Source organism: Equus quagga, chromosome 14, assembly GCF_021613505.1.
Source record: "Equus quagga isolate Etosha38 chromosome 14, UCLA_HA_Equagga_1.0, whole genome shotgun sequence".
NCBI lineage: Eukaryota > Metazoa > Chordata > Mammalia > Perissodactyla > Equidae > Equus > Equus quagga.
The window spans coordinates 41,482,393-41,497,981 of record NC_060280.1 but is presented as its reverse complement, the minus strand read 5'-3'; the positions used below and the strand labels follow the sequence as shown (position 1 = coordinate 41,497,981).

Below are 15,589 nucleotides of genomic sequence, written 5' to 3'. Positions count from 1 at the left end.
AGTGACCTCCTAATGATGTAATGACAGAACTAGAAGATAGACTTTCAAGTAAGATGAATGAGTCAAAATCCTATTTCGGTCAATTAATAGCTCTGAAACTTTTGGTAAATATTTAATCTTTCTAAGTCTCAGTCTTCAAACTTCTAAAAAGAGGATAATAAATACTTTTTTGTTTGTGTGAGGAAGATTGACCCTGAGCTAACATCTGTTGCCAATCTTCCTCTTTTTGCTTGGGGAAGATTGTCACTGAGTTAACATCTGTGTCAATCTTCCTTTATTTTATGTGGGATGCTGCCACAGCATGGCTTGATGAGTGGTGCTAGGCCTGTGCCTGGGATCCGAACCTGTGAACCCTGGGTCGCCAAAGCAGAGTACGTGAACTTAACTACTACGTCACCAGGCTGACTCTGATAAATACTTATTTTAAGGATTAAAAAAGATAGTTTATATGAACGTGCTTCTCACAGTATTAAGCAGATAGTAATGAAACTTGTAGCACTATATTTCTTTCCTATTGTCCTACCAACATGTTTCTATAATTCAGCAGACCACCGCTATATTGAATGATGTAAATTAAAGATGATTTATCTAATATTTTTTCTCAAATCTTTCCCATTCTTATCCTCCCAGGCAGCCCCTACCTCGTTTAGAGCTGATGACTTCCGCTCATATCTTAATGAGAAAATAGATGTAATTGATCAGAACGCTCTAATTTTTCCATGCCAAGTTTACAAGTACACGTGCATCTACACTCTATCCTTTGTCTCTGTCCAGGAATAAAAGAAGACCTATCCCTAGTCATTGCAAAGGTCCACCTCTCCACCGGACTTTGGACCTCAAATCTCAAGACACTTGCTCTGGCAGGTTTCCTTTCACTACCACGTCTCTTCCTCTGTACTTTTTCATTTCCAATAGCGTACAAACATTCTTTAAAATCCTTTATCCTTAAAAATAATTAAAAAGTTCCAATTCCTTCTTTGACCCCATATCTCCTTTCCTCCTTCCCATTTCTTTGCTTGTTTTCTTGTCAAAACCTTTCAGAAGAGTTGTTTGGAACCAGCCAGTCTGGCTCCTGATGCTTCCAATTCTACAGAAACTGCTGCTCTCAGAGTCACAACTCCCCCCATGTTTTCAGACCCCACACGTACTTTTCTTCCTTTTGCCCATTGTGTTAAACTCTTAAGAGCACTTGATACATCTGTCCACTTCTTCATTCTAGAATTTTTTTGCATATATGGCATTTGTGACTTAATATCCTTGTTTCCGTCCTCCTTCATTGGCCAAGGATTCTCAGTCTCCCTTGCTAACTCATCTGTATCCATTCATCCTCTTGATGGGGCTTGCCAGACTGTTTGTGGCTTTTCTTCTCTATTTATACTCAGTCGCTGGGTGATCTCCTGGACTCCCCGGATGTGAAATAATGCCTATAGGCCAAAGATTATCAAATACATGTGTCCAACCTTATTCTTTCTTTTGAGTTCCATATTCTAAGATCCACACACTACTTGGCAGCCTCTCTTGGATTTATAATCACCATATCCAAAAAAGACTCTAATATATCCAAAAGAGAACACTTGATTCAGTTTTCTTTACTAAATTTATTACTTGTCTAGTGTTTTCTATTTCAGTAAACAGCCCCATTGTCTTCCCTAATGCTCCTAATCCTAGGAATCATCTTTGATTCCACCTTTGTTTTTCTTTTTAGCATCAGCTATATTTATATTATCATGTAGTCCATCGACACATCCTGTTGCTTTTACCTCTGAAATACATGTGGATTCAGTCTTATTCCTAATAGCTCCATTGTTGCTGTCAGGTTGAAATCACTATCATCTCTCACTTGGATCAATGCGATAGAGTAATTCATGTTCCTACTAAAGTTCTTGCTCCAACAATCCATTTATCACAGCAGTCAGGATAACCTTTAACAATGTCAATCCTCTTAAAATTATTACAGTAACCTGATAAAATTGTTTTAATTCTTTCCACTGTACTTAGGCCTCTGTTGATTTCTTCAACCTCATCTTGCACCAGGTTGCCTTTGTTTACCCTCTTCAGCTTTGTTGGTCTCTTTGAGAAAAGCCGAGCTCTCTTCTGCCATAGGCGCTTTGAATTTGTTTTTCTCGCTTCCTGAAATATTTTCCCAAAAGAATTTTCTATGGCCAACTCCTCAAGAACCCAGTGTCAAGTTATAGCTCACTACCTCAGAGAAGCCAGCTATGACTAGCCTACCTAAATTGGAAACTTTCCAGATAATTCTTTATAAAATATGTATTTTATATCACATCATAGTGCTTCATTGAATTTTGTGTGTATTTATTTCCCAGTTTACTTGTGTTTTCCCCTACTAGAATGCAAGCATCTTAATGGCAAGGACTTTGTCTGTCTTGTAATTGTGTGGTAAGAACTCTCGTATGTATTTATAAAAATATCATATTAATGATCAAAGCTACGACTTCAGATAGCTACTAATATTAGCAGAATTTTATGGCTGAGAAAAGGAAGGCTCAGGAGGAAATAAATAGCTTGCCAGAGATCACGTAGCTAGATGTAACAGCCTTGAAATTCAAAATGAGGTGTGTCTGACGCTAAAATCCAGAATCTTAATCACATGATTTATTGCGTCCCAGTCTCCTGATTTCTGGCCTGTTTCGTAGCCCTGTTCATCTCTTGGACCTGATATGTGGCGCTATTTCAGCAGTTCTGGCCTCCGGCTGTCTAAGTAATTATGGTGAGGACCCTCCCATAGTCACGCTGCTTCTGCCTTCCTCAGCTGAATACTCCCTGTCATGTTAAAAATTCCACTCTGTCTCTGGGGCTTCCTATCTTGCCCCACAAGACCTCGAAATGCTCTTCTCTCTACTTTGCAGAAAACTGTGTCCTTGGGCAGGTCACCCTCTCTGGGCTCCGATTTCCTTATTTGTAAAATGAGGTCTTTGGACTGATCTTAAAACTCCCTTTCAGATTTAAAAGTTCAGCAAAAATGATGACCATTCATGTTTGTTTATCCTCTTTCATTGGGAGTTTTAAATTATCAATATTTTAATTTAAACAATTTAATTCCCCCAGCACTAAAACACATTAATCCTGCAAAGAGCTGGGAGATTTCCCACAGTGTAGGAGGACCATTCTTTAAGTTATTAGTTATAGTACATGGCTTCTTTGTCAAGTAACAGAGTGTAATTCAGTTCCCCTAGATTAATATTTTACTCCACAACAAAACGTTATTGAAACCCAGCAGACGGCTGCCTGCCTCAGAATTATCATTATATGACACGTTAGTCTAATGAGTATTTAATGAACGTCTCCCATGTGCCACGGTCTGTGTTAGGTGCTTGGGCCTGTGCTAGATGCTAGAGATGATCAGTACATAGACCCTGTCTTCAAGCACCTCAAGATTCATGGGGACGGCACAGTGACGTCACGGTTAAATTCACACACTCCGCTTTGGCGGCCCAGGGTTTGGAGGTTCAGATCCCAGGTGTGGACATAGCACCACTCATCAGGCTACACTGTGGTGGCATCCCACATAAAATAGAGGAAGATTGGCAAAGAAGTTAGCTCAGTGACAATCTTCCTCACAAAAAAATAAAATAAAATTCAGTGGGAGAGAGAGACAAACCTATGAATAAGTCTAACCAAAGCAGACTGGTCTAAGAGCTCAATGCAATGATGACAGCAACTGCAACATCAGCTGTGGGAATACGGATAAGTACAACTATAATGGTATAACTGCTCCTTGTTCTAGGGAATCAATTCTCCTGCTTTAGAAAACAAACGGGGAGCATTTTTAAAGCTGGTCACAATCCAACAGTATGAGAAAAAAACAAGAAACAGACAGGTCCTCCTCTGCCATCTGAATTCCTAGAGCAGACTTCTCTGGTTTCTGAGCTCACCTCCATCCACAACCCTGGGATTTCTTCCTTTCTGAGCAAGCTTCAGCCTTGCAATCACCAGCAGGCAAGCAATCTGCTCTTCATTCCTGAAGCTCTAGGGACCTGCCATGCTGCCATCCTTCTGCCTGGACCCTTTCTGAGCTGCCAATTTGGCAAATCACTTGGTCGTGGGCATGTGGGTCAGGCAGCCTTCCTAGCACGATGGCCCATGGGAGGCTCGAGGAACAGAGAGGAGGGGAAGCCTCATTGACAAATACAGCCAAGAAGTCACTCCAAAAGATGTAATTAATCTGTAGCTGAGGAGTGAGGCAGGCTCACCATCCCTGGAATGTTTTGCTTCAGGTTCTACCCAGCCAAGATTCCCACGCACTCAAGAGACAGGCCGCTGGAGAATTGATGAGGAATTGTCCATACTGGAGAGCACTCAGAAAACGGAGAGGAAAGAACAAAAGCATTGTGGCTGCTTTTTAAAAGTCCCTTATACTCTCTGTATAAGAACTTGTTTTTGTATAATGCATTATAGTTTATACAGTGTAAACTCACATTCCTATGAGGAAGGTGGTAATGTTACTGCCATTTTATAAGTGAAGAAACTGAGGCTGGGAGAAGATTGGTAACTTTCCCAAGGTCACATAAGTATCACAAAGCAGAGCCAGGATGTACTCCCAGGTCCTCTGACTCCAGGTCTCATGGTTCTTCCACTAGAGGACTTCTCTTTCACACTTAGAACCCAGAAACTAGACAGTGAGCTCCTAGAGGGTGGGGGTCCCTCATGCCTTCTCCACCTCCATCTCAGTTCCTGAGTCAGTGCCTGCTCAGTCAGGCTGATTGATAAGAACGCTGCGCCCACCCGAGGGGAGTTGAAGTATCAGTTAAACTGATTCCTTAAGCTTCTGGGCACTCCGAATGGCAAACCTCCCCACTCCAAATTTGAGGCCCAGTTTTTGTTCCCTTTCATATCCCCTGCCACCTGCTGGTCCCTCCTCCCCTGCCAGCTTGAGCTTGCTGAGTTTTTTACTGACTTGTTCTGCTTGGACTGGCCTCCTGCTACAGAAACTATGCTGCTTGACTAGTGCTCAAAATAACCACTGACACTGGCAGCTCCTGCTCCTCTGTTGGGAAAAAGGGATACTCTCTCTTTCTCTTTCTCTTTCTTCCGTTATATCTCCCTAAATCCTTTATGGAGCAGCATATAGTTAAAGGTTAAGAACACGGGTTCCTATCCTGACAGGTTACTTAGCCTCTTTGTGTTTTGGTCTATTTGTCCACGAGATGGGGATGATAATGGCACTTAAGTGGTAGGATTGCCATGCGTGTTAAATGAGTCAATCCATACGATGCACTTAGCATTTGGTGCACAGTAAGCACTCAAATATTACCTATATTTTTAGTATTTCAGTATTGTTTTAACTATTGTCTATTTCTTGAAGTTTCTTTTAACCTCACATTTCTCTGCCTTTCTTGTTTCATTCCCTATGAATTGAATGTTTTTTGTTTTTGCTGAGGAAGATTCATGCTGAGCTAACATCTGTTGCCAGTCTTCCTCTGTTTTGTATGTGGGTCACCACCACATACATGGCCACTGATGAGTGGTATAGGTCTGTGCCTGGGAACTGAACCCATGCCGCCAAAGCAGAGTGTGCCAAACTTAACCACCAGGCCATGGGGCCAGCCCCTGAATTGAATGTTTTACTCCTAAACTTCACAAGCCAAAATCCTGCTCATTCTTTATAAAGGCACCAGTCATCAGAGTATTCCAAACAACAGAATCTAACAACTATTCACTGACTATCCACTCTGCCAGGCTAGGTGCTGCAGACCCAGGGATCGAAGAGGACAGTTCTCATGGTCCTTAGCTCCTTGATGCTTTTTTCTTCCCTCTCACGTACCCTAGCCTATTAAATCACTATTACTGCAGAGGCTGGCCCTGTGGCTTGGTGGTTAAGATTGCAGGCTCCACTTCACCGGCTCGGGGTTTTGCTGGTTGGGCTCCTGGGCACATACCTAGCACCGCTCATCAGGCCATGCTGAGGTGGCATCCCACATAGCACAACTAGAAGTACCTACAACTAGAATATACAACTATGTACTGGGGGGCTTCGGGGAGAAGAAGAAGAAGGAAAAAAAAAACCAAAGAAGATTGGCAACAGATGTTAGCTCAGGTGACAATCTTAAAAAGAAAACCACTATTACTGCAGAAGTTACACTTTGTTATATGTTACTTAATTATTCGCCTATCTGGACTGGGAGGCATTAGGTAGGGGAGAAATAGTATTTAGTGACTTCCGCACCTTGATGGCCTAAGGTAGCACATAACATAGGGGGTATTTAATTCAATTAACAGATGAATGAATGCATGCACGCAGAGGAGTGCTTGCTTTTGTCCACATGAGCCCTTCTTGAGTGATTAGGTGTGAAGGAAAAGGAAGTATTTCTACAGCCCTCTTTCTGTTGCTCTGACATTCATCCACAGCACACCATCCAGCACCAAAGCTCCTCTTCCTCCCTGAGGAAGCCACATGCATCACAGCTCCTGATTCCATTGCTAAAACATCAGCTTTGCCTGATGGATGTTCTAGTGTTAGGTTGGTTTAAAGTTTCAAATTCCTGTCTTTAGCATGCCCTAAATCCGATCTTCTTAGAGAAACAGAATAAACAACACTCCAACCTATTCTTTCCTCAGGCAGATCACTCCTCAACCCTGTCTCCTTGCCAGAAAGTTTTTTACAAGTCTGAAAACAGCTAGAGTCCCTTGTCAGACCTTAATCTGAATAGCAGGGAAAAACAATTTTAACTATGAATTGGACTTATCCATTTGTCAGTTACCTATTAATCATAACTAAAAGCATGATTAAGCTGTCACTAAGAAATCCATTAAAGCCTTGTAATTGTACTAATGCATTCGACTGTCATTTCTTCACACACACAAAAACACACAAAAACATGATCCAGAGTATTCTAAAGTCCAGAAAGGACTTGGGAGCTTTAGATCAATCTGTTTTTTTACAGATAAGAATTCTGAGGAACAAAAAGATAAAGACTCTTAAACCATGATCAAAAGATTGAATAAGAAGGACCACATAAAAACACTTAACTTCTGAATAGCGAGAGACATATCAGTAAAACTTAAAAGATAATTAACCACTGAACAATTTTCAGCAAAGCTTCCAGACTAAGACAGACTAGGAAGAAGGACCTGGCCACCCACTTCTGAAAGAATTGACCCTGAAAACCCTGTGAACAGCAGAGGAACATTGTGGTAGCACCTGAAGGTGAGAGGATGGGACAAAGAGACTGGGCAGAGTTCTGCTCTGCTACACACAGGGTCCCGAGAGTCAGAAAGGATTTGCCCTCACTGACAGCAAATATCCTTGTGCAGATTTTTGTGTGGACATATGTTTTCAACTCCTTTGGGTAAATACTAAGGAGGACAATTTCTGTATAGTATGGTAAGAGTATGTTTAGTTTTGTAAGAAGCTACCAAACTGTCTTCCAAAGTGTTTGCATCATTTTGCATTCCCGCCAGCAAGGAATGAGAGTTCCTGTTGCTTCACATCCTCACCAGCATTTGATGTTGTCAGTGTTCCAGATTTTGGCTATGCATATAGGTGTGTATCTCATTGTTTTAATTTGAATTTGCCTCATGACATATGATAGGGGTATCTATTCTTATGCTTACTTGCCATTGCATATGTTCTTAGGTGAACTGTCTGGTAAGGATTTTGACCCATTTTTTAATCAGGTTCATTTTCTTATTGTTGAATTTTAAGAGTTCTTTGTATATGTTGGATAACAATCCTTTATCAGATGTATGTTTTGCAAATATTTTCTCCCAGCCTGTGGATCGTCTTCTCAATTTCTTGACACACAATGGAATTCTACAAAGCTTTTAAAAGGAAAGGGCTAGATCTGCAGATACTGATGCAGAAACACAAGAACAGAATGCTAGAGTGAGACTTCTCTTATTTTGTTAATTTGTTCCTTTCTCTACTTTTCTGAATCTTCTAAGCTTTTTCTGGATGGTAGAAGAGGTTTTAGGTAATTTATCCCAATTTGCTCTTTTATAGTGCCTTCATTTTAAGTTAAAACAAAAACCAGAAACTAAAATATTTTAATGTAGTCTTTCAAGGAAGTCTTTCAAAGAAGCTAAGAACATATCAGGTACCTCAAATCTGATCCTGTCTTTCTCGCTACTTGCTTATGGGATGCTGTTCTCCAGCTGGCTAAATATTTTAGTTTCCTCAACATGCTTTATTCTAGCTTATGATTTGCCTATTTTGTTCCCAAGTTGCCTCACCTTCCTTGTCATATCCGTAATTTCTCCTCATCTCCAAAAATCCATCCAAGTGTAGTTTTTTCTAGAAAGCATTTAATTTTCAGGGTAGAGTTAAGCTCTTCCTTTCTGGATTCCAATAGCGCTCATAATTCTTTTACAGGCTGTACCATGTTGTTATGATTATTAATTTTTTATGTCTTTTTTGAAAGCCTGTAAGCATCTGGAGGGCAAGACTTTTTATCCAACTCAATAAATAAACAAAAGCATAGTGTCTTGCATGGTATCTGGAATGTAGTAAAAACTTAAAATGTTTGATGAGTGAATTAATTTTTTTTTTTAAAGATTTTATTTTTTCCTTTTTCTCCCCAAAGCCCCCCGGTACATAGTTGTATATTCTTCGTTTTGGGTCCTTCTAGTTGTGGTATGTGAGACGCTGCCTCAGCGTGGTCTGATGAGCAGTGCCATGTCCGCGCCCAGGATTCGAACCAACGAAACACTGGGCCGGCTGCAGCGGAGCGTGCGAACTTAACCACTCAGCCACGGGGCCAGCCCCATGAGTGAATTAATTTTTAATGAAAATGATTTACCCTCAAGATAAGAGCCGTCAGAAGGACACTCATATTTCAGCTTCTCGAGGAATACGGTGGATACAGTGGTGAAGAACATGACTCTATAGTAAGACTGCGTTGTTTAGCTCTCAGCTCTGTCCTTTACTAGCTATATAATCTTGGGCCAATTATTGAATCTCTCCATCTCTCTTTTTTACCCTATAAAGTATGGATAATACTAGAATCTATATTATAGACTCGGTGTGGATTACATGAAATAAAACATGTAAAGAGTTTAGAATAGTGCCTAGAACATAATAAAAACTAAATACATATTATGTTTTAATATTATTATATTAGCTCCACTCTCTGATTTTTTCTTAAATGGCAGAGAGAATTGGAATTAGCTTATGTCTTTATTGGGTCAACATTGGTATATTTTGATGGCAGACTAATTGGCCACTGGAACCTTATCACTTTCTCTGCATATGAGTCTTGATGTTTATTTCCTTGTTTTGGATGCCAAGCTTCCATTTTCTTCTTCAGTTCATACTTTTAGGCTGTGATTTGTTTCAATGAGATAGGAATTGTGTTCCTGATCCTTGAATATCCGTCCTTGTCTTGTAGGCCTGCTGCTCTCCAGGGTTCAGCTCGTATATCATCCTGTTTTTATGTAGCTTTCTCAGAATGTCTCTCATGATTGTACATGAATCATAATGTGCTAAAGTTGATTACTTGTTTATATTTAACACTAGACTATGCTTTTTCAGACTGGTGATCCTGTCTCATTATTCTGTTTCTTTAGTGCCTAGAACCAGGTTTGATGGTCTAGAAACATGCTAAAATCTTAACACGTTTTCATAACATTGGGTGATTATTACATTTTGCTTTCAAGACTTACACAAAAAATTCCTTCACTTAAAATGACTTCTCTGTAGTTCCTTTTATAGCTATGATAAATGTAATTTGCTAAGGTTTTTTTCAATCATTTATTTATTTGATAGAAATTAACTATACATCTACTAATTATATGCTAGACAAAACACTGTGAGAAAAACAAATATAATACAATGCATGGGTCCTGTCATTATGTAGCTCACAGCTTACTAGGAGAAACAAAGCACAAATGAGTAACACAATCAATAAGAATGATATAAATAATGCGTCCAAAACAGAAAGTAGAGAGAGAATATGGTATGGGTTAATAGATGGGTGCAGTGGTGTGCTGACCATTATTTTACTAACCAGATGTCAGAATAAAAACCTCGATTTGTAGCATTTGACAATTTCAAGGTATAAATAGTCCTACCATGGCTGATTTCAAGCTACAGCTTGAGGTCATGGAAGCAAAGTTGGGAAATGATGTACACATTAGATCTTGCTAGCCTGTGTGGGCTGGTTCCAGCACACTCTGGATGGGAGAGATGGTTATAGACAGGCATGGTCTGGGCAAACTTTATGGAGGTAGTAAAAATTGAAGCTAGTCTTGAAGATTGGATAGAAATTAGATAAGTCAAGGAATATATGTTACAGGTTTGGAGAATGGTAAAGCAATGCATACAGGCAGGAATAAATGTGGGATCTTCTGGCAAATATACTCCGCACAAAGTACATGCTCAATAAATATATTTGTGAATAATTGAACGGCAGTGAATAAACCATCTGATTGAAGAAATGAGTCTCTGTAAGAAGGGACTTGAGAGGAAAGTTCAGGTGCCACAGAATACACAGAGTCCACAGGCCTCTATCTTTCTTTATAACGACGCTTCTTCCTCCTGTCCCTCCCCAGAATCTTCATTAGCTTGGCTGTGTAGGCTGAATGAGAAATTACTTTGACAAATTTTTGAGTTATTTTAATAATCATACAGAGATTTAATAGTAAGATAGGAATAGCAGAAGATTCTAAGAGGACAGAAAATTTTAATTTGCAAAGGTGGTAGAGTGGCTTCTAAAAGCCATACATCTGCATAATGGCTTTATCTGTGTTAAAAATGACTCTAGACATTGACTTCAATTGTAGTATTTTCCATAAATATAAATATATTTATAAACATATTATTTATAAATTTTTTCTCTTATCTGGTATAGAAACATGGAATTTGGTAGTTTGGCAGGGTTCAGCAAGCTTTTTCTGTAAAGGGCCAGAAAGTAGGTATTTTCTACTTTGTGGGCCATATGGTTTTGGTCACAAGTTCTCAACTCTGCTATTGTAGTGTGAAAGCCATAGAAAATATGTAAATGAATGATTGTGGCTGTGTTCCAATAAAACCTTGTTTACAAATAAGGAAAAAGATTTGGCCTATGAACCATAGTTAGCCAATTCCTTGCCTAGGGCATGGTGGCGTCTAGGAAATCTAGAATTCTTTAAAGTTCATGAAACAACACTAAAGATCAAAAAATGCCAAAAATTTACAAGGACAATGCAAAATAAAACTGACTTGGTAAAAAGAATTCAATCTATCTTTTCTGGTGAGAGGTTCTTTCCAACCCTCTTCCTCCCTCCTTTATGTATGGGTATAGGTAGTTAGGATGCTATGTTGCAATCACAGTTTTGATGCTTATGCATTTGCTTAAAAACTGATTTCTGAATAAAACCTGACTTGGGATATTACTTAACTACTATAATATTAGAGTTGCCTGAAGGCGATAACAATCTGCCCAATAATGTCTCAGGCTCATGGTCACTTTCTTACTTGATATTATGTCCATGTTCCTGGGAACACAAGTGAGATGGAGATGGTGATAAGAGGAGTAAAACAACTAATTTTCAATTTCGGTTTCCTTATCTTTAAAACAGGAAAAATAGAACCTGTTATATTTACCAAACAGAATGACAGTATTATCTTAATGGCAGGTATAAATCTGTGCCCTTTATTTATTAGCTGTTGTAAGAAAATTATATTAGAGGAGACAAAAAGGGAGCCCTACATTTGTGTGTCCGGATTTGATGCTTTATTTCCTTTTCTCTTCTTGAAGAATTCCAGAAACAGACAGCTGACCTTCCTCCATGCTTTCCTTTCTGCTATCATCACCTATAATTAGGTCTGAAATCTATGTGGCTAAGACATTGCACATGTAATGAAAGAGGGTTAATAAGGGGAAAGAAAGGTCCGGGAGAATTAAATTGCATTAAACAAGATGGTTGGGCCATAGCGCATCCTGTCTGGAGAATTAATCATGAAATGCTCAGGCCAATGATTGAGATTGAAGACTATGTCTGCTTATATGTGAAGGTCTGAGGTTGGAAAAGAAATAACAATAACATTGCCAGAGAGAAAAAAATACAGTGATGAGAGATGGAGTAGATTAATGCCCTACCCAGGTGGCCTTAGATCCCTCGCACCAGCTGTGTGTGCCCACCTCCTTGATTCTACATGCGTTACTCCTAACCACATGTGTCTGCAACCTTCAGAAGATTGCCCGTGCACACTGGAGCCTCATAGCCTGTCTGGAATGGGCTCGTGCCTGGGAGCTTCCCAACTCCTACCTCAGGGAACCCTCTAGCCAAAGGCTGTTTAGTATGGGAGTACATTAACGGTTCCTTTGTCTTAAGGCAAGAGAAATTGAGGGATACTTCACATTCTCCCACGATCTGCCTGAGTCTGGGACTTCAAGTGAAATTGTATTGTACTCTCATTTGGCTTCTTCCTCCTTCTCCTGCTTTACCCATTCTCTTGCTGGTTTCTCTCGCATAAAACATCTGCATCCAAATCCTTAGTTGGGGTCTGTTTCTGGGAGAACCCGATCTGAGACAATAGACTACCATAATTCCTTAGCTTCTATGTAATAGCTAAAGTCACACTACATTTAACACCAATAAGCACATAATTTATGAAGAAGGTTAACCAACCTGTCAACAAACGCATGGTGAAGAAGAAAAAGAGGGTCGTTGGCAGATCCCTGTACCTGAGAGATCGTTCCATTCATATAGATGTGCAAGCCATTGTGCATACTGCTTCGAAAGGCGTCTGCTATCCCCGTAAGTGGACTAGCAAATCCTGTTAGTAGAAAGAAAATTGAAAAAAAAATTTAGTTTGACTTAATGATTGAAAATCTAAGTGATTATCTTAGTTGGTTTACAACTGCAATTGAAAGCTTAATACAAAGCAATAAAATCAATAATAAAATTCATTCTGCATTGGGATTCTTTACATTCTGGATATCCAATGACAATTTAATAAATCTTTGTGGAATTGAATGGTGTTAGCCTGTGTACGATGGGCTGATTAACCAGATGGAATAGGCTGAGCCAATTTGTGCTCCCTCCTGTTGCTTCTGCCTATTATTCCTCTTTTAGATAGGGAGAAGTATAAGACTTTTTTAATACTAATCAGCATTGCCACTCTCACTTCAATCAGTAACAGCACTTAGAGCAGATCTTTCCAGGTTGTTATGTGTCCCCTTGGTTTCCGGTTCGGGTGGTGACTTAATTTTGGTTTCTGGTTCCAGAAAAAGCATAAAATTTGTAACCTTCCACATTGCAATTCATCTTCAACAGTCTGGGAGACTTCAGGGCATAATGTGTTTGATTTTGCAAAATATTAATTTCAAAGTTAATCAGAACTCCATTAAAGGGTTCCACTCATTGCATCCAGAATACTAATTTACAATAATAGCTATTATTTTCTGAATGTTAATTACGCTAAATGCTTTTGTGACATATGTTCACCAATCTTTACAGAAACTCTGTCGATTAGAAATTATTATCCCCATTGGAAAGAAGACAAAACTGAGGCTTAGAGAAGTTCTGAGTTTCCCAAGGCTACGCAGTTAGTGGTAGAGTTGGGATTTTAACCCATGTCAATTAAGGTCAATTAAGGGTCAAGATCTGAGCTCTTGATATTTTGTGTCCTCTCTTGAGTACTCCCTGGGAAGAGGTAGAGAAAATACCATTTCAGGGTCCATTCAGGCAAAACATACAACTTATGTAGAACTCACATTCAGAACCAGACAGAAAAGTCAGAGTAACAAAGTTAAATCATAAGCAGGAACCATACAGGGGAAAAATGGCCGAAGGCACATTATTGAATTTCAGAATTTAGAAATAGCAAGCAAGCAGAAACTGTGAGTAAGATTATAATAATAACAATTTTTAAAAGGTAGGATAGACACAGTGAAGGCATTACAATTTGGACAGGTGAGGTTGAGCTACATTCTATACTGTTAGGATTATTTTGTTGTCAACATCTTCATTTTTAAAGGTGCAGCTCTTGACTTTTGCATTTGATGCTTTGTGCTGTCCCACCATTGTGGCTCCTAGTACTTCTGCCTCCTCAGCCTGGGATTTTTCCCTCCTTTTGACCTTTTTGTGTGCAGTCTCGGAGACCATACCAAGCCTCGCTCTCTCCGGTCGCTTAGCCTAAGAACATGCACTTCCCTGCCTCTGAACTCTCTTGTCTATGACAACTTTCATGATTATGTACACATGACACTTACTGTGTCAGGAAGTTTCCAAGAGCTGGACATGACTAATTTCATATACCCTTCAGAATGATCCTGCAAATTAGGTACCTTTATATAGACTTGGAAAAAGGAGCTTAGAGAGGTCAAGTAACTTATCTAAGATTAAAAAGCAAATAAGAGGAGTTGAGATTGAAACATGAGGGTGATTTATTCTAGAGCTTCAGGTCTTAAATGAAATGGTTTACTGCCTTTCCTATGTAGCAATAAATCACATATCATGGAGGACAAACTTCTGTACAACAATGTCTTTAGGCTTTTATCCTTGAGTAGCACCAAATGAAAGTTTTAAAACCACATTTTATGTATGCTCTCACCTATTTTAAGTAGATTATGAATTGTTTTAATCATAATTGTAAATAGTTTCAGAGGATATAATTTCAGGGTTATTGCAAATAGCATAAATTTAGAAAAAAAATTTAATATCACTTAAAAAAATGTATTCACCTTATTTACCATCATCCATATCAAAAATACCTAAACAAACTTTATTGTAGTCTGAAATTTTATGGAATTCTCTTTTTTCACTTGATCTTATGTTTTTATTCAATTTTCCCATAGAGTTATACCTAAATGTCAAAGAAGTTATAGTTGAAAGATTTAAAAAAATTTTTATATCAGCCTATCCTACTTTCCTGCAAAAAAAAAGGTATAAAAATAAAAATTACTTTTTAAAAATTTCATGTGACCATTAATCTATCTTCTGCATTAAATTATCCTTAAAAAGTTTAGTAATAAACAACACAGTAAAATCACATAAATATATAAATATTTTGTAAAATAATTATTAAATTACAAAAGTAAAATTTTATTGAAAATTCATTTCTTAATAATATTGAGGAAAGGTTAATTAAAAGTTCATTCAGATATCCATGGATGAATATTATTCATTGCTAGAAAGGATAAAATTTGGCATAAATTCTATTGTAAATTTTAAAAAATAAATTTAAGTCCTGAGAAAACTTTGCTCTCATAAATAACTACAGGAAAGTGAAAAGATTTTTTATAGTAATGTGATTTAATTATTTGAACTCCTTTTTAGTTATATATGCCAAAAATGACATAGTTTCATCATCAAAATAATCTGATCTATCAGCTGATAACTCAATCAGGAATTCTTTAATAAAAATAATCTTATAAATTATTAGTTTATTTAGAAACCAGCTAACGTGCAAGATGTTTTCTACCTAGTCATTAAAGTCAATCCCTTTAGCAATGCTGACACCAATATTTTGAATTCTCCACTTGTTTAGCACTTTGTAAGTTTTTTTTTTTTTAAAGATTGGCACCCGAGCTAACAACTGTTGTCAATCCTTTTTTTTTTTTCAGCTTTTTTCTCCCCAAATCCCCCCGGTGTATAGTTGCATATCTTTTTAATTGTGAGTCCTTCTAGTTGTGGCACGTGGGAC

At 38.4% G+C, this 15,589-nt stretch overlaps 1 protein-coding gene across 2 annotated transcripts in view; it reads right to left on the bottom strand.

Annotated features, from left to right (window-relative positions):
- The window catches only part of TYR (tyrosinase), a 92,042-nt gene that overhangs the window by 42,519 nt on the left and 33,934 nt on the right, over positions 1–15,589 (bottom strand). For both annotated transcript variants that reach the window (XM_046685689.1, XM_046685690.1), the window contains exon 3: positions 12,571–12,718. In XM_046685689.1, coding sequence (XP_046541645.1) covers positions 12,571–12,718 — 148 coding nt within the window. The remainder of the gene's footprint in view (positions 1–12,570; positions 12,719–15,589) is intronic.